The sequence below is a fragment of the Tachypleus tridentatus genome, chromosome 2 (genome assembly GCF_004210375.1).
Source record: "Tachypleus tridentatus isolate NWPU-2018 chromosome 2, ASM421037v1, whole genome shotgun sequence".
In the NCBI taxonomy this organism is placed as follows: domain Eukaryota; kingdom Metazoa; phylum Arthropoda; class Merostomata; order Xiphosura; family Limulidae; genus Tachypleus; species Tachypleus tridentatus.
This window is the reverse complement of record NC_134826.1, coordinates 97,542,503-97,565,995: the sequence shown is the minus strand read 5'-3', so window position 1 is coordinate 97,565,995 and position 23,493 is coordinate 97,542,503. Positions and strand designations below refer to the sequence as shown.

The window sequence follows — 23,493 nt, the reverse complement described above, 5'->3', positions numbered from 1 at the left end:
AACTGCAAAAACTAAATTATGATAAATATTTATTAATTGGAAAACTACAGATATTTGGCCAGGAACATTTATAGATTTTGAACATTATGAACTGTTCAACTTCGCACTTTAGTATTTCTATGAAGATAATGTACAACTTCAGCTGTGAAAAACTTACATGAGACTAGACAAGGATAGAGCTAGCTAGCATTCCTCCAAATTGAAGTGTATCAACATAGAATTACTTTGCTCTCTTTGAACTGTCAATAAAAGATTGAGTTCCAGATCAGTTAGAAGAATCCGTACTGTTTGTAAAACTGTTGTATATAAATCATTATATGTAATAACTTAATATAAATCATAGATGTTTGTATATTAAAATACATTTGTATTCAGAATGAAAATTGTGTGTATCTATCTTGTTGGCAAATATAATAAATTTCATACATACTGACATTCAATTACACTGCAAAACAGTTTTTTTAAATTTTGCTCCCTGAATAGTTTTTGCTGATTGTGACAGGTACCTGGTGGGTATGCACAAATATAGTTTTGGTTTTGCTTCATCACGTAGGAACTCTGAGAAATAGACAGTTAATTGTTTGCAGGCAATAACGTAATTAATTGCATTTGTTTTTTAATACTCTATTAAGTTCATAATTAAAAATGTTTTGCTCCTGACTTTCGTTTGTATTCAGTGTCCGGTGCATCTCGTTGCAGTGTCCAACAGTAGTCAACAAGCATTGATGGATTCCAGTTGCCCTGATATCGTTTTCCCATTGTAGCAATGTCCTGGTGAAACTGAAGATTTCAATGAAATGGTATGTGAGGGGCAAATTTGGATGTGATTTTCGTGATCAGCAGCCAAAAGTGTATAAGGAACACCCAACAGTGGTCAAGAAGCAAAAACTTTGTTGTGCAGTGTTATCTTCTAAATTAAAATTTCTGATTATTTGAACTCGTAATATGTAATATAATAAATTTGAAGCTCATGTCCAAGACCTGAATCAGGGACAAAATTCGATGTCATTTAAAATACAAATCTTAATTCAATTTATGTTTATCAGTGCCAACAAGACTTGATAATGTTTGAATTAGAATTAGAGGTTAAAAAATCAGTGAAAAATCTAAACTCAAATGAATATTATCAAAATACTAGTTGATGATTTGTTGTCTGAGGAAGCATTAGGGGAATACTCTAGTATCTCCTCTAGCCAATTAGAGATCTAGCTAAAACTCTGACAAATTCAATTTCTAGCAAGCCCATATTAAAACTGTAAGAGAAACTAAACATTATGAGGCTGAACAAAACCATGCTGAAACTGAGAAAGAAATTGGACTCAACACTGATCAACCAAGACAACTTCAAACTCATTTGATACGTTAAAGTACCAACATTTAATGAAAATGAAGTTGATAAATACAACATTTTGAGAAAGTTGTCCAAACCATAAAACTGTCCACCAAAAAAATGGTCATTATTATTACAAAGTGTTTTAACTGATAAAGCACAAAAAGCTTGTGCATCTCTCTCTTTAGAAGATTGCACAAATTATGATAAGGTTAAGGCAGCTATTCTCAAAGCATACAAGTTAGTACCAGAGGCTAATTGCAAAACGTTTCAAGGTTATTGCAAGGAATATATCTAAATATGTATGGAACTTGCCTACAAAAAAAGGATTCTGGTAACAGTTTTGACAAACTAAGACAATTGTTTAATTGAAGAATTTAAATGCTGTATAAGTGACAACCTCAAAACTTACTTGGATGAAAAAAGTTAACAGTAAAGAAAGCTTCTGCACTTTCCAGTGATTGCACTTTAACACATAAAACCACTTTTCATAAAAAAATTCCTACCATCTCAACAAAAACCTGTACCTGTTCAATCCACTAAGGTTTAGGATTTTTCTAAATAATCCAGCTCCTCTAGTTCAAAATCTTCTGATACTTAGGATAAAACTTTGCTCCTTTGAAACCTTTTGCAGCTTTTAAAGAAACCTTCAGTCATAATTATTATAATTTACAGAAAACTATATCAGGGAACCAGTACTTGTTGACTATCATGTGTGCCTCCACTCAATTCCCTGAAACTATCCCCATAAAAAAACATTTCAAACAACAAAATTTCCAAGTCTTTGATTAATTTCTTTACTTTTGTTAGCTTGCCCAAAGAAATTTATTCTGATCAGGGATCAAATCTTATGTCTGGGTTGTTTACTAGCTTGCTGCTTAAACAGATTAAATCTAGTACATACTGTCCCAAATCACAATGTGCTCTTGGGAGATTCCATTCCACCTTGAAAAATATGATGCAAACTTACTGTCTTGATAATGAGAAGGATGGAATGAAGGAGTTAATTTATTATTATTTGCTGTTTGTGAGTTAGTTCAGAAATCAGCCTATTTGAGTTGGTGTGTGGCCCTTTGAAGTTGCTGAAGATTACATGAAAGTAATTCACTTATTGGATTACATTTCCAAGTTTCAGTCCAGACTGTTAGGTACTTATGAATTGGCTTGAGAAACTTTGAAATCATCCTAAGCTAGAATGTTTATGACTGCAAGGCTGAAGAGTTTAAGTTCCATCCTGGTAACATGGTCTTAGTGTTGTTTCCCACTATGGAAAACATCCACTCAAAGCTATGGTTCCTATGAAGTTGTTTGGAAAGTCAGTGAAATAGACTGTGTTGTAAAAACATCTGCTCATCAAAATGCTACCCAGCTTTATCATATCAGTATATTGAAGCCATATCACATCCAAGATGCATCTGAAAACATTCTAGCCATTGAGTGTTCTGATACTAATGAGTCTGATTCAGACACCCATAAATTTGAAAATATTTGAGATGAATGCAACATGAAACTGAGTAATTCTGACATTTTGGCCAATATTGATTCAAAACTCAATTGCATGCCTCCTGAAGAGAAAAACAACTAGCTAGTTTATTAATTGTATATGAATGTATATTTCTGAACGTTCCTAATAAACCAACATTGCTGTTCATGATATAGATGTAGGTAATACTTTTCCTATGAATCAGTATCCATATCATGTGAATCTAATCAAGGTTGATAAAGTGTGTAAAGAAATATTCTATGTGCTGGAAAACAGCATTATAGAACCCAGTAAAAGTTATTGGTCTTCACCTTGTATACTGGTTCCTAAATTTGTTCAGTTTAGCTTCTGCACAGACTTTTGTAAAGTAAATGCTTTGACAAAGACAGATTCCTATCCCATTCCAAGAATGGAGAATTTTATTGATAAAATTGGAAAAGCCAAATATATATCACAAAGTATGGCCCATTTAAGGGATACTAGGTTGTTCCTCTAAATGACAGAGCAAAAGAAATTTCTGCTTTTGTTATTCCTGATGGATTATACTATTACAGTGTAGTGCTATTTAGGATGAAAATTCAATGAATGAATCTGTGTCTCAGTAATCTGTCAGATGTTGATGATATTGTAATTTACAATTACACCTGGGAAGAACACTTATGTATATTATATGGTGTTTTTAAAAGGCTTAAGAAATCCAATATCACTGTAAACTTGGTAAAAAATGTTTTTCTAAAGCCAAAGTTCTTTACTTAGCTCACTTGGTAGGCCACAGTTAAGTTTCTCTAATTCAAGCAAAAGTTGATTGCATTGTGAATTGTCCAACCCCTATAAACAAGGAAGGTTTGGTGAGATTTTGGGAAATGGCAGGATATTACAGGAAACTTTGTAAAAATTTTGCTGAGATCACTGTACCATTAACAAATCCACTGAAAAAAAATCAAAAGTGCAAGTGGTCTCAAACATACCAATCTGCTTTTGAAAAGGTCAAATCTTCTTTGTGTATTTACCCTGAATTGATTTGGTTTGTTTTGAATTTTGCAGAAACCTACATGTATTTATAACACCTGATTTTGATAGGCCTTTTGCTGTTGATGCCAGTGCCATTCTATTACAATCAGACAACAGAAATATTGAACACCCTATTTATTTTTCTCAAATGTTTAAACTGTCACCAAAAGAACTATTCAACTGTAGAAAAAGAAACACTGCCTTTAGTGTTAGATTTAGATAATTTTAATGGGTATATATCTGCATCTCAACAAGCTATTGTCATTTACACTGATTACAACTCATTAACATTTTTAAACCAAATGTAGGGCAAAAACAAAAGGCTGTAAAATTGGAGTTTAACCTTACAAGAGTAATTTGAAGATAATCCATGTCAAATGGATTGATAACATCTGTGCTAATTTGATTATTTGTTGTAACTGTGGTATGTACTCTAATGATTTTTGAAATTGTAAAATTGTTTGACATGTGTTATCAACATCTACATATCTTAATAAAAACTGTTTAATGCCAATTTTTTAATTCTCTGATGAGGGAGTTGTAACAGATTTAGTTTAATATCTGTGATTCTTTCAGTTGAATATATATTTAAAAATCCATGTAATGTACACTGTTAAATGTGTATTGCAAAAGTCGGGTCTGTTTTCCAAATTTGTAGATTCTCAAGTGAAAGAATCAGTGTGTACATAAAATACTAATGCTTGCAAATATTACTGACAGGTGAATTTTCAAGAATCTCACTTGATAAGTATAAAACGTACCCATCACAACATGAAGGTATACAGTTTAATATTGTTTTTAGTTTGTTACAGTCAGTATACGATAAACCTCGGAAGGTATAATTGGGAAAAACACTCATTAATCAGAAAACTACAGATATTTGACCAGGAATGTTTATAGATTTTGAACATTACACACCACTCAACTTCAGAGTATTAACTTAGAACACTAGTACTTGTGTGAACACATTGTATAATTTCAGCTGTAAGAAACTTGCATGAGACTAGACAAAAAACAAAGGTAGCTAGTATTTATATCAAGTGAAGTGTACCTGTGTGTATCACTGTAGAATTGCCTCACTCTCCATGAACTGTTGATAAAAGATTTAGTTCCAGACCCAACAGAAGAGTCAGTATTGTTTGTAAAATTGTTGTATATAAATTATTTATAATAATAGTTATTATGAATTGTTGTTTATAAATTGAAGACAAATTGTGTGCATCAATCTTGTTGGCAAATATCACATTTCATTAATATTGACATTCATTTAACTTCTAAATTTAAATTTCTGATTATTTGAAATTGTAATATCTGACATACATAGACTGTTAGGCTTTGCTTTTTTCAATAACTGGTCAAATAAAAACATCCCGCAAGTTTCAAATATGCATTTTATAACACAATCAAACTCTTGGAGTAAAGAATCACAATCACCAGAAACAAATACATTTGCTGACTAATGTTTTACACAATAAATTTAAATGACATCCCTATAACAGCTGGTATTAAACTGAAGATAAAATGCTCCTTGTAAGGACTTAATAAAAGCATATAAAAAAGACAATGTTTCTTCTCTGGTACCCTTGACAAATTTATTGGTATCTCCACAAATCAAGATGGTTCAAATTTTAGGTTTATACATGTAATTATTTACAGTTTGTGTTTATAATTGCTTGGACACAAAGTTGTTTTATGTAACATATGACAACTATGAGGAAGATTTCTACAGAGAATTGAAAATTTGAAATTAATAAACTAAAACTTACATAACAGAAATATGCAAATTACAAACTATTGATATGCATTTCTTTTCTGCTCTTATTTACCCAGTCATGCTGGTATTAAATTGTAGTCATGTGATCAATAATACAGGGTAAATATAATTTGCTGTGCAATGACATGTACTTCATTTTTAGGCATGAAATATGTCACACTTCTCTATGGTGTTTCTTATATTGGTGAAAAATTGTTTATGTTTAGAAATTACTTTATCTGAAAATATTCTGTTTTCTAAAATTCCTATTTTAGCAATATGAGTACCATTGACTACTCACAGTTTTTAAAAGTAAAACAAATTTCTCATTTTATGTTTTGAAATTACAAAAACCTGGTGGGCTTTTATTGCTTCATCAGCTTTTGGATTTTAATATAAAAATATATTAAAAACAGTAAATTATTTCACAGGAGGCATTAATATGAATATTTTGAACTTGCAAGTTTATTAAGATTCACATTAAAAATAAATCAAGTATGCCTGACTTGGTATACATTTAGAAAAAACAAACTCATCATTATTCACTAGTAATATTTAGATAACTAAAAAAAAAGCAAGATACATAAGAGCTATTCTGTAATGCAGTGGACTTAAAAAGAATTTTAAATATTCATGTATTAAGGAGTGTTAAATTTAACCTTGAAATAAAACAAATTTTTTATCAAAATATTATGTAACCTATAATCCTGTCTTCTATTTCATGACTTTATGACATTGGTTACAAGCTGGTTTAATAAAACTCCAAAAAAAGTTTGTTTTGGTATGCCTGAAATAATTATTAATAATTTGGAAGAAAATTCTAAAAATCAGTTAAGAGAATTCTTAAAAAAGTGAACAACAGTTAACTATACTGCTATTAATCCAACATTTTAAAAGAGAAAATTCGTCATTCCTAATTTCACGAATATTTTTTTACAACTCCACTTATGGTGAAAAACACTTAAAAGATGCCTTAGAGTCTGAATAGGCTGTTTGAAAATGGTAACTACTGGATTTGGCACTTGTTCAAAATTATTAAAAATACATAAATTCATGTCTTTTTTTTGGTAGGAGGGGAGAGGCTGCCAACTGCCAACTTTTACTCCCCTTGATTAATTTAAAGATACAAATTGAATAGAACTACATCATCTTGGAGAAGTTTAATACAGCAAAAATAACTAAAGATGGAAATTATTTATTACAGATTATGCAATGTCTCAAAAAGTTTTATCTTGCTGATGGAAGTTTTCAACAATTCTAAAGTTAAAAATATGACTTTCTATCATTAGGTTTCATATGGAAAATGTTGCCATATCCTCTCGACAACATTTTAAAATAAAGTTCACAATGAGCCTAAAGCTTTTTTTTTTGTACTTTAGGAAATTATTTATACCATACAATGAAGTTTTCATACCAGTTACACTTGATTTTTTAACATATTTTTATACACCAAATATATATAACTTAAATATAGTAGTAGCTTTTGGCATAGCATCTTAACAGCAAATACACAAAATAGAGAGCCCTTAAGATATTTCTTTCAAATAGAAATATAGTTTTATGTTCACCAATGAAACATCTGAAGACTTTTTTTTTCATAGAAGTATTACATAAAATGTTAATCTAACATGAAAAACATAAGTAACCAATTTTTGATGAAAAATGAACAAAAATCAAACATACTGCTGCCTGTCTCTAGCGGAAGAGCACTTCTACTTAAAGCTAATGATTAGTATTAATAAAAGCTTTCCTCATGATTCTACCGCAATAAATCTTGAGGATAATCGTAAGCCAAGTTAGTTGCTGAGCTGTTCATACAGTTTTGGAACATAATCATCCCACTGAGCTTGGTAGAAGTTGCCAGCAACTGGCTGCCCTAGGTTGTATTTCTTGGCAAAGTCTCTGATTTTAAAGTTGCCTCTGTGTTGTCCAGAGTTGTTTGGAAGTCGCTTTTCTGTGGGATTTAGATGACCTGGCTGCTTGTGTACCACAAAAACATATCTATGCAAACCTGAAAAATTTTAAATTAAATTTAATATTTTTGCTTACTGGCAAAACTTTCAATTGTGGTTTGGAATGTCTATTACACACACACACATTTATGTTGCCACTTGTTAGAAGTTACAGATAAATTACAACATCATGACTTGATGCAGTGCCCACTCAGAACAAAATTATTAACAGTACTACAACAATCTAATAACAGTAAATGTTAATAGATAAAAACTATGACAAATTTCAAACAGACACTGTTTTAAAACAGAAGTACATAAGATCTATATAAGCTGTTGTGAAAGCCATTCATTAGCTTTCTCATGAACAGTGCAGGTAAAGAAGTTTTATACATGAGGAGCCCTAAGTTTGGAACTATGATGGCAACAGGAAAACTAGGCTTATAATGCAACATTTTAAAATGGCACTACAACAAATTAAACTTTTTATTTTGCAAAAGAAAGAATATGTGCATCCTCTGGTGATACAGAACATTAAGTCTCATCATTAAACAGGATAAGAGATAGAGATGAAGTATAAATTTCTATGGGAGTCAGTATGCAACACATCTAAGTCTCTGATTTTCCCAGTTTGTAATTATGAGAGAGACTGAATTTAAGAAATATCAAGATAGATTTGGAAGTAAAAACTGAAGCTAAGAACTGTATTTCGAAAGCCCACAAAGATGGCAAAATTCCCAACATACAACTGAATTCAATCTTCAACCATTTTAAGTACTCAACAAATTTCTCACAGAGAACTAAAGCAAAGAACATTTGAGCTCATACAGCACTCACAGAGAATAAGCTGAAATTTCAGAGTTCACAACAAAATTTCAAAAATTATTTCCTATGTCATAAGAGGAATTAACTGAATACTGATTTGTATGTTTAAGAGATAAGAGTGATATAGTTGGTTACAATTCAAATTTAAAAAATATTCAAAACTTACAAATCAGTGTTGTTATTCACAAACAAAAACATTAACTTCAAGAAAAATAGCACTTAAAACTAATTAAATGGATTTTACAATCTTGGCAATCAAGTGGCATACTTGATGCAAACTAATTGATGTAGGATAGGAATTTTAGCCTAAAAAAAATCAAAATTTTAGAAACAAAATACAAACGAGTTTATTCCTGCAAGTTTTCCATATATGAGTACATAAAACTTTGTTTTTCACTTATTGTGGACAATAATGCAAGACCAGTTTGCAATATATTCAGATTTAAGTTTCTCTGACACCTATGCATGACACGAGTTCTGTATCATGATGTTATTGTTGGTGTTTTTTGTTTTTTTTCTATTTTACTTTATTGGCATCAATATTTTTGCTTACTGGCAAAACATTCAATTGTAGTTTGGGATGTCTACTACACACACACACACACACATATTTATGTTTAAGTATTAAGCTTACCTCACTTATGTTTGTTTTTTCTTCTTTGTTACATTACACCAATTCAAGATACAATTCAGGAAAATATATCTTCAGTTTAACCTAACTAATAAAATATAATTCAAGTTTTCCTTTTGGTTCCTTATTTTTTTCATTTACAGATGGTTGGTTCATTGAGAGACATATAAGAAGTTTAAAACTTTCAAAGAGGTCCATAATTAAGGGTAAGCCCAACTTTTAATCATTTAAGGAAGATCAAAACAATCTAGGGAGTTAAGAAATGTCCACAGCATATTTGTATCTGAATATAAAAAAAGATATTAAACTTTTCTTAATTCAGAAACTTTATTATTACACTTTAATATAGGTAGAATATCAATAGAAGCTCAACATTTTAAAAAGTATACTTAATGCACTCAATACCATTATTATGAAAATACTTATCTTTACATATAATACTCTGACTTCAATTATTTTTAACACACCTGTTCCTTTAGGAGGACCAGACCCAATATACTGTGACAGCACTTCTCCCTTATCAACTTCTAACCCAGGAATATTAACCACTAACCAGTGGTGCCATTCACAGAACTTAGGATTTTGTCTGCTAGGTGCATCAGGATCTGTATAAGGAGGAATAAAATTAAACATATGAATTACTGATAGGAAATAATAAAAATTGTAATATCAAAAAATAACAAAGCATATAGTCAATTACTTAATGTACATTGTTACAGATACTAGTTACAATTTTCCAAAGAAAAACAGAGAAGTCATTCTTGGATTGTCAGTCAAGTGAACAATATGGTTTGATTGTTTATGAATTGTTTTGGTTACTTGACTGACATTCCAAGAATGACTTCTCTGTTTTTCTTTGGTAAATTGTAACTAGTATCCGTAATATATACTATAACCAACTTATCTACATAATCTTTTTATAATTATGAAGACACTTTCATCAATAGCAGTTACACACAAAGGTAAATAAACACAACTGCCCAAAATTCAGAAAATGAAATTTTAAATGAAAAATATTAAAATTTGTTTACCCCATTAACGAATTTCACAGCTTGTTTTGAAATGTGCAATACTGATACCCAGAAATTCTGTAATAAAAGAAGATCCAATATGTAAGCAGTAGTATTACAGCTGGGCAATTAACTTTAATCAATCCATATAACCAACTGCTTATGAGAAAATAACATCAATTAGTATCACGCAAAGTAATAAATTAATCATTTTTTTTTACTGTCACTGTTACCACAATTATTTCCTCCCCCAATGTAAAATTACATCAAACAAATAATAAAAGACATGAGTGTGGAATCAGCATTTTACCAATTCAAAATAAATTACTGACTCACTTTGCACTAGAGTATTGCTGTGTACAGAATAATGAATTTTATACCCACAAAAAAGGTTAGGAATACAACCAAGTAACCACACTGAAAATGTAAGCTACCAAGCAAGAAAAGCCAAAATTTATTTAGCTGTGTATATTTTGACAGTTGCACTACAAATACAAAACATGTATGCATACATGACCTACACAAAGAAACACAATGTACAGTAATTACAAAATAGCTTTTAACTGTATTAAAAATTAAAATGCAAACACCAGTTTTAAAAAATTCCCCTAAACAAAATAAACAAATTACACATGAGCATTCTTTTCCTACTTTAAAATCAAAACTAAACAGCCCCTATTGAGGTCATTTAAGAATAAAGTGCAATACATTTATGACTGATAACAAAGTATTACTCAAAGAATAATGCACGTATGGAAAAACTACCCAGCCATGTTGTTAAAGTTCAATCACGAAACTTTATCAGAATCTAGCATCAACAACCAAATGAGCAAGATTGACCAAAATTCCCTTCTTTCATTTGTAGCCTTTCTTACATTCTTATTTGACATTCTTAATCTAGACTATAGTTGAAGACTATCTTCAACTCTTTGGACTTCACTGAATTTGCTGGTAACTCCCAAGCATTCAGTGAAAGTAATACTGCTTGCTGGTACTCTTCCCACACTTCTCACTTGCACTTCTTGCAGTGTTATCTGACAAACTAACAGTAGACTCCTCTGTAGTGATATTTCTTCCCATACATATTTCTGTCTATTTCTCTGAACTTCAGTACTATATTTAATACAAGTCTTATTTTCTAAAGGAATTCTTGTCAATTTTCATACTTTATCTGTTTACTCATACTCTTCCTTTCAAAGTGGCCATCTGTTTTTGTTATTGTTTTCTTTAACTTTTACTTAGCTAAGCTCTCTTGATTAAACTTGCAAACACTGTGATTCAGCATCTAAAAATGTTTAGTTAACTCTCTCGATATGAAAAAGATTCAATTAACCAACCTAACAAACATTTTGCACACAATACAGTTTCCATACTGTAACTTCTAATACACGATGTATATTCACAAAATTTGCCAACTTTTAGTAAATGTTATTACTTCTGTATAATAGTCCAAGTACTAAGTGATTTACACATTAAGATTAAAAATATTTTTTCATCTGAAAACTTGAGAATTTAATTTGCATAATGCTTAAAGCCTCCTAAGCTAATTTCAAGTTTCCCCCTTATATTTTCTCTACTCTAACTTTATACAAGGTTGGTCAATTTCATTAACCTCATAATCACCAAAAACAATATCTAAAACATAAAAATTAAACTAAATTACCCCTTTTTTCTTTCCAGAATGACTTCATCTTGAAATATGAAACTATACTTGTTTATCCTAAACAGCTTTAAACCCATAAGAATATACATCTGTTTATACTTAAATTGTTTTACAGTCTTTTGAACCCTAACTACTATTTCACATCATTATAAGTTATAAACCACTTGGAAAATGTGCAGCTCAATTTACACTATCAAATTAAATTAAACACAAACTACTCTCAAGCACACCTCATTAAAAATTTTTTTATCATATTATTATTTATTTTCCCCTTTTACAATAATAAATAAAAAATACACATGAAAAATAAGAAAAGTGCTTACCTGAATTTTTTTTTTGATACTGACTGTAAATGACATTTAACCTTAACTTTTCTATACTAATGGTAGCACTGAACTAAATCACTTTTTACCTAAATAATGCACCAAAGAACACAGAATAATAACATACAAAAAACGTCTCATTAACTATCAAGTTGATGTAAAATGAAACACTTAAGTTTTATGCATGTGTGTGTGTATATATATATATATATTAGTGAAATTAAATAATTACATTTATATGAAGTTAAATAAGTAAACAAAATAATAAGGAAGGACTGCATTAAAAACAGCAAATCCCGAACTCTGATTAATTACAACCACAAACTTAAGCCATAAACATCTTGCTCTCCTAATTTCTAATCTTCTTATGTAAGGCCAGCAAACTGGAGATTAAGACTGATAGATGATGTATCCCCACTGCAATGTCACTTCAGTCACCTCCAAAACCTAGGATACATTTTATAATCCTAGGATCTTTCTAAAAATATGCAGCATATTTTGTTTAATTTTAACGTGTTTTGTTTATGGCTTAAACATTTATAATTATATATACATTTTGAAATTACCAAAAATTGTAAATTATTATATCAATAATAACTAAACTGTATTTGGGTGTAAAAAATATGAAATTTCGAGCTCACTAAAATTTCACCTTTCAACTCTAAGCTTTAAAAGAATGAGTTATGCACTGAATAATTCATTATGCTGAGAAAGTCACTAAGGTGACATTCTGAGCTTTCAACTGGCTATTCACATGTTGTAGACAGAAATAAGTACATGTAAGCACATCTTTCCAAAAATGCAAAAAGAGGTTAGCAGGAAGCACTGTGTTTATCCATTACAAGTAGCAATGTCTCAGCAAATAGAAAAGGTATAAGGTTCTTAATTGGCAATATTAGTTATTTATATTACTAAGAAACCATAGACTATGTATTTGGACATCACAAACATCTAATTTGAATCAATGCTGCATTCAACATACCATGCAATGCACAAAAATTAATATTTAGAATTTCTTTTTGAGTACTTACTTTTAAAATTAAACTACTGACATACATTCATAATATAGTAGTTCAATAAAATTTTGGATGCAAGCCAACAAACACAACATGACATGGCCTTTGACCCATGACTCACAACGCTAGGATTAATGTTATCAATTACTCTGCCCCACATTAAATCAAAGTAGCAAATTCCATTAATGTTCTCAGCTTTAATATAGCTAAGTGATTAAGTATTGCTATGACTGTTTTAAAGTGTAAATGTCATGTTATATTCAAAATTTAACTAAGCTTCATTATCAATGTACTTAATAAACTTGGCATCAAATTGTACTTTATAAATCAAATTTTTTAACATCTAAATTTTAAGTTCTTAAATTCAAAGTATGTATTTAAAATTCTGTCTTCACTTTTTATGTCATCTGATTCTTCCGTACTCTGAATTCTCTTGAACAATACAGTCCATATAATGTTCAACCACTGAAAAACAAATTATACATAATTACAAGCCTCAACATAAAGTTTGAACCTCCTGCCTTCGTATTCTTGCTGAAATACCATTTGTCAAGACTACCACAGAAGTCCCTCCCATTTCTGTCTTTAAAGATAATTATATAATCACCTATACATGGCTGATGGGCAGGTTTATATAACAAATCCATAGAACAGATTATCTTCTAAAGATTACAACTTTTATCTTTCTTTTCTAGAAGGAAAGTCATAATTAACAGAATTCCTCATTTGTAGGTGTTCCTAACCTGGTGCTCTGACCATTTTTGGATTTTGTTAGTTCCAAGGTGAATCAAATCAATTATCTTTATACAGAAAGTTAATATAATTAAACAATTATACTGTTTAGTTTCATATAACTAATAAATGAAAATTACAAGAAAATCAATTAGATCATCAAATTAATTGTGTTTCTGCTAATTAGTGTTTTGGATTATTCTAACTAACCAGTAATAAAAAATATTGTCATTATTATTTTCCTCAATTATTTTTGATTAATTCAAGTTTGTACAACTTAATCAGTTAATGTCATGACTAATAATAATGATAAATAAATCAAAATACTGTCATTGTGTTTAATGTTTAACATAAAGCAACACAACTTGCTTATCTGTGCTTTGTCCACAGTGAGCATCAAAACTAAGTTATAAAAGTTTTGTTTTAGCTGTCTCATGTCAGCATAACCAACTGGTTAAAAGTAACCAATTAGTTAGCCTGACAATTAGTTTAATAACAAATTCCAATATTCATTCAGCTGTAGCATAAGATTAACTCCTCATTCTGACTTGTTTCCACATGCCACCATTGGATCATTACAATGGAAGATAAGCAGAAATAATGTGCATCATAACACAGGATGCACATCTCTACACAATTTGAAATAGTTGAAATAGTAGCTGCCTTCCATTTCAATTGGAAAGATAATGGTATTTTGTTAAGCAAGAAAGTACTCTCTATTTTCCATGAAATTGGTATCATGCACAGATAGGATAGCCATTACTGTAATAATACAAGCATCACTTCCTACAACTAGAATTAACAAAAAATATTGATTTGCATTTAAATGTTTGACTTACCAATCATACACAATGTATACAATGCATTTTCTTCAACAGGGTAGTTTATATGAGTTGGAGGGTTTTTTACCTGAGTTGGAGTTAACTCATTTCCAAGCTTTACTTCATAACCTCCATAATTCACCTGAAAGTATAAAATAACATTTTTAACACCACAGTAGAAGCCAATCTTTTACAATTAACAACATTTTAAAGATATAAAACATCCACCCAAACAGTATGTATATTAAAACTAATGTAAAGTTACTATTTCAGCTAAATTTAAAAATGTTAAGAAATTAGACTGATAATTTTAGAAGCAGGTGAATTAATGATCAATTATAATATGAATATTCTTTACACATGTCCATATCTGAACATGGTTGCAAGATAAACAACTTATGTTATAAACTTGCGAAGTGATTTACCTGTTGATTCATGCTGTTTGTTGGAATTTATTAAGATAATTTTGAATTGGCATAATGATATGAAATGCTTCATTTATGTTATTATTCTTTATGTTCAAAAGGTAAAATGGTGAATGACTTCAGTATATGAATTCCAATCAAGTCTGTCTGTAGGTGTAAATGATCACATAAAAGATGGAAATTACTACCTAAAAATTACCTAACTTGCTATTATTTTATTGCCATTCTCTTTTTCTCTAATTTTATATTAAATGTAGAATTTTGAAAGATATCTACATACCTCGTGTGCTTTTTTACATTTTTTTAATTATTTATGCACTTCATTGTTTTGGCTCTATGCTTTGTTGCTTAGATTGTCCCCAATAATATGAGAGTCACACAAAAAAATATTAAATAAAATTGCAATGAATGTTGCAAGTAACCCTACTAATTACTGCTAGGTATTCCATTGTATTTTGCATATAAATTTAGTGGCTTCACTCAATTTACTTTTTCAGATTTTTACAATGAGGTTTTTACAGGCATGAACATAAAAATACTCAATATAATGCAAAATATGAGCCCCAATGATAATAAACAGTATTTAAAAATTTAGTGTAAAAAGTGCCTTGACAATATAGGAATATTTATTGGGCACTATAATATAAAGTTAATATTTTTCCTACATTGAAAATATATTTCTGATAGACACCTCCACTCACAGTTACAGCTATTCTTGAGTTGATCTCCCTCTGGTGCACTAAATTTCACTCACCACTAGCCTTGAACTCTCATCTAATTCCATGAGTATATCACTTGGTTCAGCTACATTCAACCACATGACAACCCTCTACCAATAAAAGTGCAACACACCCTCCTACTACAGTTTATTCCCTCGATACAGTTGAATCCACTCTATATTTTGAGATTAGGCACATAAAATAACACTTGAAGTGGGAAGGAGGTGGGAAGTGCAAGAGGAAATATATCAAAGATATATTTTCAGTGTAGGAAAATATCAACATCCAACACAATTACTTTACTCTTCTCACAGTTACAGCTAAAATCTCAAATTGAATAGGTGGAGGGACTGTGGTAAAATTACCTAGATGAGCACCCTTCAAAAGTATCTGAAAAGCACTCGTGGAGTGCGTCACCTATATATAGAGGAAACACCCATGGGAGACTGCACCATATCTGAATCACATACTTTTTGCCCAAGTGTAGCCAACTGGTGTTGTATCTCAACCAAAAGCTGGAACAAGTGATTCATCACAAATATGAAAGGAAAAAGAATGTGTGTAAAGTGGCTGGGTGTTTTCTTATAGCAAAGCCACATCGGGCTATCCACTGAGCCCACCGAGGGGAATCAAACCCCTGATTTTACCATTGTAAATCCGAAGACATACCACTGTACTAGCTGGGGGCGTGTAAAGTGGCCAAAGCATATCAGACATAACTGGAAGGTTAACTCCAGTCCTGACTATTGATAGCAGGAAGAACTTGATTAACTCCTAGCAGAAGGAGGGTCTTCAACCATTTACTTCAGGTGCAGGAACAGAAGGAAAAGCCTCATTTCTAAGAAACCTAAACCAACATGTGTGCAAGTTAAACACAACCTGGAACAATGAACCCTGGGAACTTACATCTGGATGATGACAGGAAGGCATAAATGCAATGTGGAGGGTAAATTCTAGTCTAAATTCAATCAACATTGGGGAATTTACATCCAGTTCACAATAGAAAGAAATTCTCAGTCCACTCAAGTGGGAGGACTTGTGTTGGCAATTAGAGCTCCAACCAAAACCAGTTTCCCAGGAACCAATATTAGGTGCCAAGAAGAAGAAGATTTCTCAGCTAGAAGGGTGAATTGCAAAATAGACAGAAAAATGTAGTCCAAATTGTTGGCATCTGGAATGAAACATCATACCAGTGAGAGGAATATAGTTATGCTATCGACACAGGCAGAATGCCACTGCCCTACTCTTTACAGAGTTGAATCGTGTACACACTGAAGAATTTCTCTGTGATCTGCCACCCTAGTAGTTAGAAACTGGAAAGCTGTAAAGACTCCTATACTCCACTAAAAGAAGGGGGAGAAAAAACATGTTTGGAAGTTCGAAGGAATGCATCACCAGAGTAAGTGCAATGGGTGACCATGAAACCCAATTTTGAAAAGCAGATTGTTCCCAATTCTGGAATTATATGGAACAACAGAAAAGAATAACAATCTCTTTCTGCTTTACTCATGTTATATATGACCCTGAAAAATAAGAGGTTAAAAACAACCCACTCATAGTTGTATAGACATATGGAGAATGGTTAAAGGGAGAAAACAATATTCAACTGAGCAGGAAACCACCAGCTGGTACAAATAATGCAACACTAAGCTGTGGACAGTATCCACATCCCAGTCTTGATATTTTCCTCTCTAATGAATGATGAAATGGGCAGCCAAGAACATTGGGAGGTGACATATCAGATAAGACAAAATACAGAACTGGCAAAACTCGGGAGAAAGGGAGGATCACTTGACAAACCCAACTAGTAAGTGTAAGAATAGAAATATCACAAGAAATTTATTCCAGTGGATAAAAAAATGAGAACAAGAGCTAAGGAAATGGATATATGAAGAAAGGAAGGAGAGGAAAGAGAAAATCCAAGCCTGGTAGACTAATGATGGAATATTCTCCAGTTGAGTTTGTACACAGAAATGAATGAGGTATGGACAATGTGAAACAACAGGGATGCTACATGTGTGGATAGTCCTAAACCTCTCACAAGGGAGCAGACAAAAGCTGAGCATGAAGCTGGAGTGTGGAAAGATGAAGCACCCCTAAGAAAAACCTTTCTGGAGGATATACTGGGAAAGAGGGAGAGTTAATGGAAGTTGTACCGGGAGAAAAGACAGGGATGGAAACCATGGTTGAGCCAACTAAAAAATAAGCCACAAAAAACACCAGACACAGAGTGAACTGGATGAGAAAAATTACTTCGGGTAGAAAACTGATGCTACGTTAAGCAGAAAGGTCCTTCCAATCCTGGCAGCACACATCCATGGTCAGAGACAAAGGATGTGGAAATAGGAACCATATGAGAGGAAGCCTGGCATTAAAACAGGCAAATGCACCAAGTGGGGAATATCTAATTAATAACATAGCTATCAGAAAATAAGGGGGTAGAATCTTGTCAGGACTGGATAAAAGAGAGTACATGGTTCGTAACAAGCCAGCAAACAAATTTGATGGCTGTGAGTACAAAAGAGGAAATCTTGGGTGCAGGAACATAATTATTGAGATCAAGTTCCTCCCCGCCTGAACTGACAAAATGAATCATCACCCACTGAACAGCAAGTAGTATCAAAAGGTCGATATGAAGACCTAACTCCTGTGATCTCCTGCATAATGCACCACACACCCCATCTTAATAAAAAATGATCAGTATAGACATGGCCATCCAAATAAGTAGATGTTCAAGTTATGAAATCTGGCAACTTTAAAGCATCTAAAATATGTAAAAGAAATAATGTTTAATTTTATTTACTATTTTTCACTTTTTAACTAGTTTTTAACTAAGGCATATGTAATTTATTTTTTTTATGTTAAGACAGATGACACTGTTACTATATCTGCCCTCAGTTTTGAAAAGTTAAATACATAATTAAATATATTTTAAGACCATTTATTAATCTTACCAGTAATGAAGTAAATCCAATTTGCTTAATCTATTTAATATATAATAATTAATCATGCACAAACCTCCACAACATTAGGTGGAACAATATCAATCACATCTGGTACAACACAATATTCCTCCATAGCCTCCTGACTATTTTCAGACTATCCACTGCAGACAGGTTCAAAATGTTGCTCACCTTTACAACAAAATTAAAATCAAGTTCACTAGCAATGTGTTTAAAAATCATTATACTGCAATTGTAGAAGCTTATTCATGATCAATGTTGACAAGATGCACTTACAAGCACTTTACTCCTAACCATTCCTGCAGCATGCAACTATGCTTAAAAGTTAGCCATGTGAAAACTAGTATATGCAAGTAAGACCTCAAATTGACCCCTTCTCAAGGAAGGTTATATTACAGGATTTTCTGCTGCAAAATTATATTCTACAATTACAAAGGATGCAAAACAAAAATGGGTATCTGTCGTGTTGAATCATGTTTACAATGTAAAAGGCGTAGTTCCAGCATGATGAATAAAAGCTACTCCATGAACAGCTACCAGTTATATACTAGATATTGTGAAGAAAGTTGAAAATGATTGTCACCAGGAGTAACCCAAGGACACAGTAGTTCAATGCAGTTACATTAAGAACTTCCTTTGGTCACTCGCATGTACTTAAGTGTAGAGTATCTACTCAAAAACCATACTCACAAATTTCCCTAAGACAGAGCCTAATAAAAAGCAGCCTAAAACAGTAAAACTGTAGTCTTCAAGTGCAAATACATCACCACACTGGATGAAATATATGAGTGAATAAGAAAAAAGCAAGGAGATGGAACACCTCAGGAGTCAATACACAAAATTTACTTTTTTTTTTATCTGTATTAACAGTATTGATAGAGGAACAGTTAATAACTGATCAAAGACTTGAATGACACTAAGCTCTAGGGCATCTAATGGTAGTGACAATTTTGAAGTACTCCAGAAGGATTTGAATTGATTAGGTGGCCATGTATTTAATAAATTAATTTAATTATGTGAATTACAAAATAATGCCTTTAGGTTAACATAACGTGGATCACATTTAATAGAGATAAGAGCCCCTTCAGTCACATGACTGAAAAAAAAATCTTGGTAGAGTATTGGATAAGTCAATCAAAGCCATATTTTATGGCTAGCAGTAAAGCTAACAGAATTTTATGATGTCTTTGCAGACAATGATTAAGTTAAGAGATAATTACTTCTCTTTACAAATCATGTACTAGGTTTCGCCTAGTAATACTGTGTACAGGTTTAGTCACCTTTCCTGAGAAATGACATTTACTGAAAGGCTTCAGATGAGGGTTATCCAAAATAACAAATTAACAGGATGATCCTCCATGTTGAAGTTAAAGGTACACAACTACAATACTTTAGAGTTTTGTACAATTTTACAACTGGAAAATTTTTTTTCTCAAAAAATCACATTTGGAATACTAACAGAGCTTTCTACCTTTAGAAATGTGTTTGAGTGAAACTTTAGTGCTCACTTTATTTTAGCAAAAGTGTTAATTTCCTTAATCAATGTGATATTGAATAAAGCCAGTCAACCAGCAAAAATGTAAACTTTTATTAATTGTAACCACTCTTTTACTGAAATTCCTCTAAATACTCAGGAAGGTTGCAACATGCATTAACCCTTATGAGACAAAATGTAGTAGTGAAAATGTAGTGAAATTAGCCATTTGTTACACACCAAGATACATATAATAGTTCTAATACACGTGTCTCTTAGTGGATAGTTTAAACTGTATTTAACCCAATTCAGAATGACAAGAGAATTAAAACTCTAAAATAAAGTGTAACCACAATATTTAAATTAATATAAATAAAACTGAAACTACATAATTCACACACAAAAATGACTTAACTCTGATTCATCATGAGCAGGTGATCAGAAAGCATATGCATGAACCAGAACATCTACAGAAATAAGGCTACCACCATCCTTGAAGCAAATGACTACATGAAATAGCATAGTGTTTCAAATTTAGTAATCCTGTTACATAATTCACAGAAGAATAAAAATATGTCCAAACATGCAAGTGTCATAGCCAGTGCAGTAGTTCTGCACTCATTTATAACATCTGGGTTACAAAATTTTTAAACCTAAAATTTTAAGTAGAAAATAAATTGGATATGATTTTCATTCTATTTTATTGGCACATTTCGTTTGCTATAAAGATAAAAATATATATACTATTTTTATTAACAGGTACATAATGAACAGAAATACACCACAAGCATTTTGACATTGGTTCAATCAAAATACTGCATAAAATGTTACTACTGTCATTAGATGGTACTAGTAGTTAAAATACTTACTTTAATATTGCTGTAATTATTAATTACTATTTCAAGTATTTGTTAAGGTTCAAAGTTACATGAAATGACTTAAAAATTAAACTTTAGAGTAACTTCAGTAAGACGTTAAATAGTAACTAACATAGGTTTTTTCATCTATACTTAAAATAATCAAATTCAACTAACAACAAGTAATAAAACAATTTTTAAGAAATAAACTTTAATTTTTAAATAGTCACAAAGCTCTAGCTAATGCTATTTTTTCTTAAGTTTCGAGATTTGTGTTCATGATACTTAATACTGAGTGGTAAAAAAAATATGGATTTTTAAACAAAGTGGGCATTACATTCTAACTTTAGTAAGGCCTCAAATAGCCTATAGTAATTAGTACAGAAAATAAAAACCTAAAACTAACATTTAAAATTAATAAAGAAATTAAGTTATTTTTAGGCCTATAAAGTAATTGATAATATCAATATTAATAAGTAGATTAATAAAATGAAATTTAAAAAAATATTTTTAATTTAATAACTGTAAAAAATTTTTATATCAGTACAAAAATTTTGGACAATTTATACAATTGAATATAAAATATGCATAGATGTTTAATAATATTTTATTTCAAATAATTAAGCAACCATACTTCACTCTTTACGGTCACCTAAACTCAAACGCAGTAATACTAACAAAAAGCACGAAGTAGCACACGTCACAAAAAGGCGGCATATAAACTAATGTGAATGTTTCATCAAACAAGGATGTGTCATCACAGTTAAGTGTTCATTATTAATTTCAAAAGTATAGATATCACTATTTCTGTATCTAAAAGTCACCGTAAGTATGAATTAATAAGAACTTTCATCACAAAGCTAACTTACTATACAAACTACCCTTAAAATAATTTAAAATGAAATTTATAAATTATTGCTGTAAGATAGCGAATTTTATTTTGTATAATGTACTTAACGTGTATTTATTGTTCCTTCAATCGTTAAATAAGCTATGAATTTTTAGTTATTTTAAAACACTAAATCACCTTATACTTTAGTTATAGCACGTTAATTTTGATCGTATTTGTATGTATTATGAAATTAACACAAGCTTCCCCGTGCGGACGTACAGGTATTAATATTAAGAAATATGTAAATTATAATTATAGTCACACGATATTTAACCTTTTAATTTAACTACCAAATGAAAAAACCTTTCTTCATCTTAGACGAATTAGTTTTGGTTTGAATTTCGCGCAAAGCTACACGAAGGCTATCTGCGCAATGTAATTTTTAGTGTAAATTTAGCAGAGTAAGGCTAGAGGGAAGGCAGCTATTTATCACCATCCACCGCCAACTCTTGGGCTACTCTTTTATCAACGAATAATGGGATTGACCGTGACAATATAACGCCCTACGGCTGAAAGGGCGAGCATGTTTGGTGTGATGGGGATTCGAATTCGCAACCCTCAAATTACGAGTCGAGTGCCTTAACCACCTGGCCATGCGAGGCAGACAAATTAGTTCACAATATAATTATATGGGAGTATTGTAAATTTTGTTTGATACTATTATTGATTTTAAAAAGTGATTTAATTTTGGAATATTGCGTTTTTCGGAATAAAGTGTTTTTCTTCTCTTTCTTTTCTTAATTCTTTTATCTATTGAAATTAATAACAAAGACTGACAATGAGATTTATGTCGTTTTGTTTATTAGTATTTGTATCAAGTCCTAGGCTAGGATAAGTTTCCTAAATTTTACACAGTCGTTTTCTTTTTCTGCAAGTAATAAAATTTGTTATTCTAATTGTTTGAAAATTTTATTCTGTATTTATGTTTTCGTTACATTTTAATGCATGTTTTTTTAAGAAATAACTTCGAGAGTATGTAAAACTATAAAATAAACTAGACGAAAACATAATAGTTCGAATTCACTGATTTACAGTTGGACACCTTTGCTGTTTTCGATATTTTCCACGGTGATGTCAAAAAAAAAATTTTCGTAAGGCTCTGCCCCTTTAGTACATTTTGAATAGTTCTAGATTTATATACTAAGCATTATAATCAACGCCCCCTGTGACTCAGCGAAAGTTTGAGGACTCACAATACTAAAAAACAGGTTTCGACACTCGTGGTGGGCATACAATAGATAGCTAATTATGTAGTTTTGTGCTTAATCGTAAATAAACAAAAGCACGCAGATTCGGAAATCGATTTTTTGAAAGTAGTTTAAAGAAATCTGGTCCTGTTTCTTGTCTGATTTGCAGAAATGGATCAGCTTGCAAACCACATAATTCAAGTTGAACGTCAGCTCATTGATTTTCTATGTCAACACAAAGAGGATTATTGAACAGCTCTATCCTGCTTTTTAGCATTTCAAATTCTTCGAATCTTGCGTTAAATTTATCTATGATATCTTCAATATTTACATAAAATTCTTAAAAATCGAGTGGCTCGTCATGTTTAAAATGTTCTGTTAATTGCTGACAACTTAGAAAGTGGACCACTTTCAACCACTAAACAA

General features: G+C 31.2%; 2 protein-coding genes across 7 annotated transcripts in view; one reads left to right on the top strand and one right to left on the bottom strand.

Moving 5' to 3' along the window:
• LOC143244652 (histone-lysine N-methyltransferase NSD2-like) overlaps window positions 1–7,454 on the top strand; it is a 57,828-nt gene extending 50,374 nt beyond the window's left edge. For 2 of the 4 annotated variants that reach the window (XM_076489727.1, XM_076489726.1), the window contains one exon: window positions 678–7,454. In XM_076489727.1, coding sequence (XP_076345842.1) covers window positions 678–712 — 35 coding nt within the window. In that variant the 3' untranslated portion in view covers window positions 713–7,454. The remainder of the gene's footprint in view (window positions 1–677) is intronic. The other 2 variants (XM_076489724.1, XM_076489725.1) reach the window with 1 other exon arrangement.
• LOC143244656 (protein D3-like) lies at window positions 6,021–21,759 on the bottom strand. 3 transcript variants are annotated; one of them, XM_076489739.1, is made up of 5 exons: window positions 21,623–21,759; window positions 18,713–18,828; window positions 14,569–14,692; window positions 9,453–9,590; window positions 6,021–7,588 (listed from the first exon to the last, which is right to left on the bottom strand). In XM_076489739.1, the coding sequence occupies exons 2-5, from the start codon at window positions 18,770–18,772 to the stop codon at window positions 7,374–7,376; spliced, it is 537 nt and encodes a 178-aa protein (XP_076345854.1). In that variant the 5' UTR covers window positions 18,773–18,828; window positions 21,623–21,759; the 3' UTR covers window positions 6,021–7,373. The 3 variants fall into 3 exon arrangements, with proteins under 3 accessions (XP_076345854.1, XP_076345856.1, XP_076345855.1); XM_076489741.1 differs by lacking the exon at window positions 21,623–21,759 and adding an exon at window positions 21,001–21,453; XM_076489740.1 differs by lacking the exon at window positions 21,623–21,759 and adding an exon at window positions 20,547–20,632.
• Between the last annotated feature and the right edge of the window lie 1,734 nt (window positions 21,760–23,493).

Coding starts and splice junctions, on each gene's coding strand:
- LOC143244656 (XM_076489739.1), bottom strand. CDS start 18,772: ATGGAGGAATATTGTGTTGTACCAGATGTGATTGATATTGTTCCACCT. Junction 14,693..18,712: donor TTCCACCTAATGTTGTGGAG/GTTTGTGCATGA, acceptor TTATACTTTCAG/GTGAATTATGGAGGTTATGA. Junction 9,591..14,568: donor GTATACATTGTGTATGATTG/GTAAGTCAAACA, acceptor CTCCTTATACAG/ATCCTGATGCACCTAGCAGA.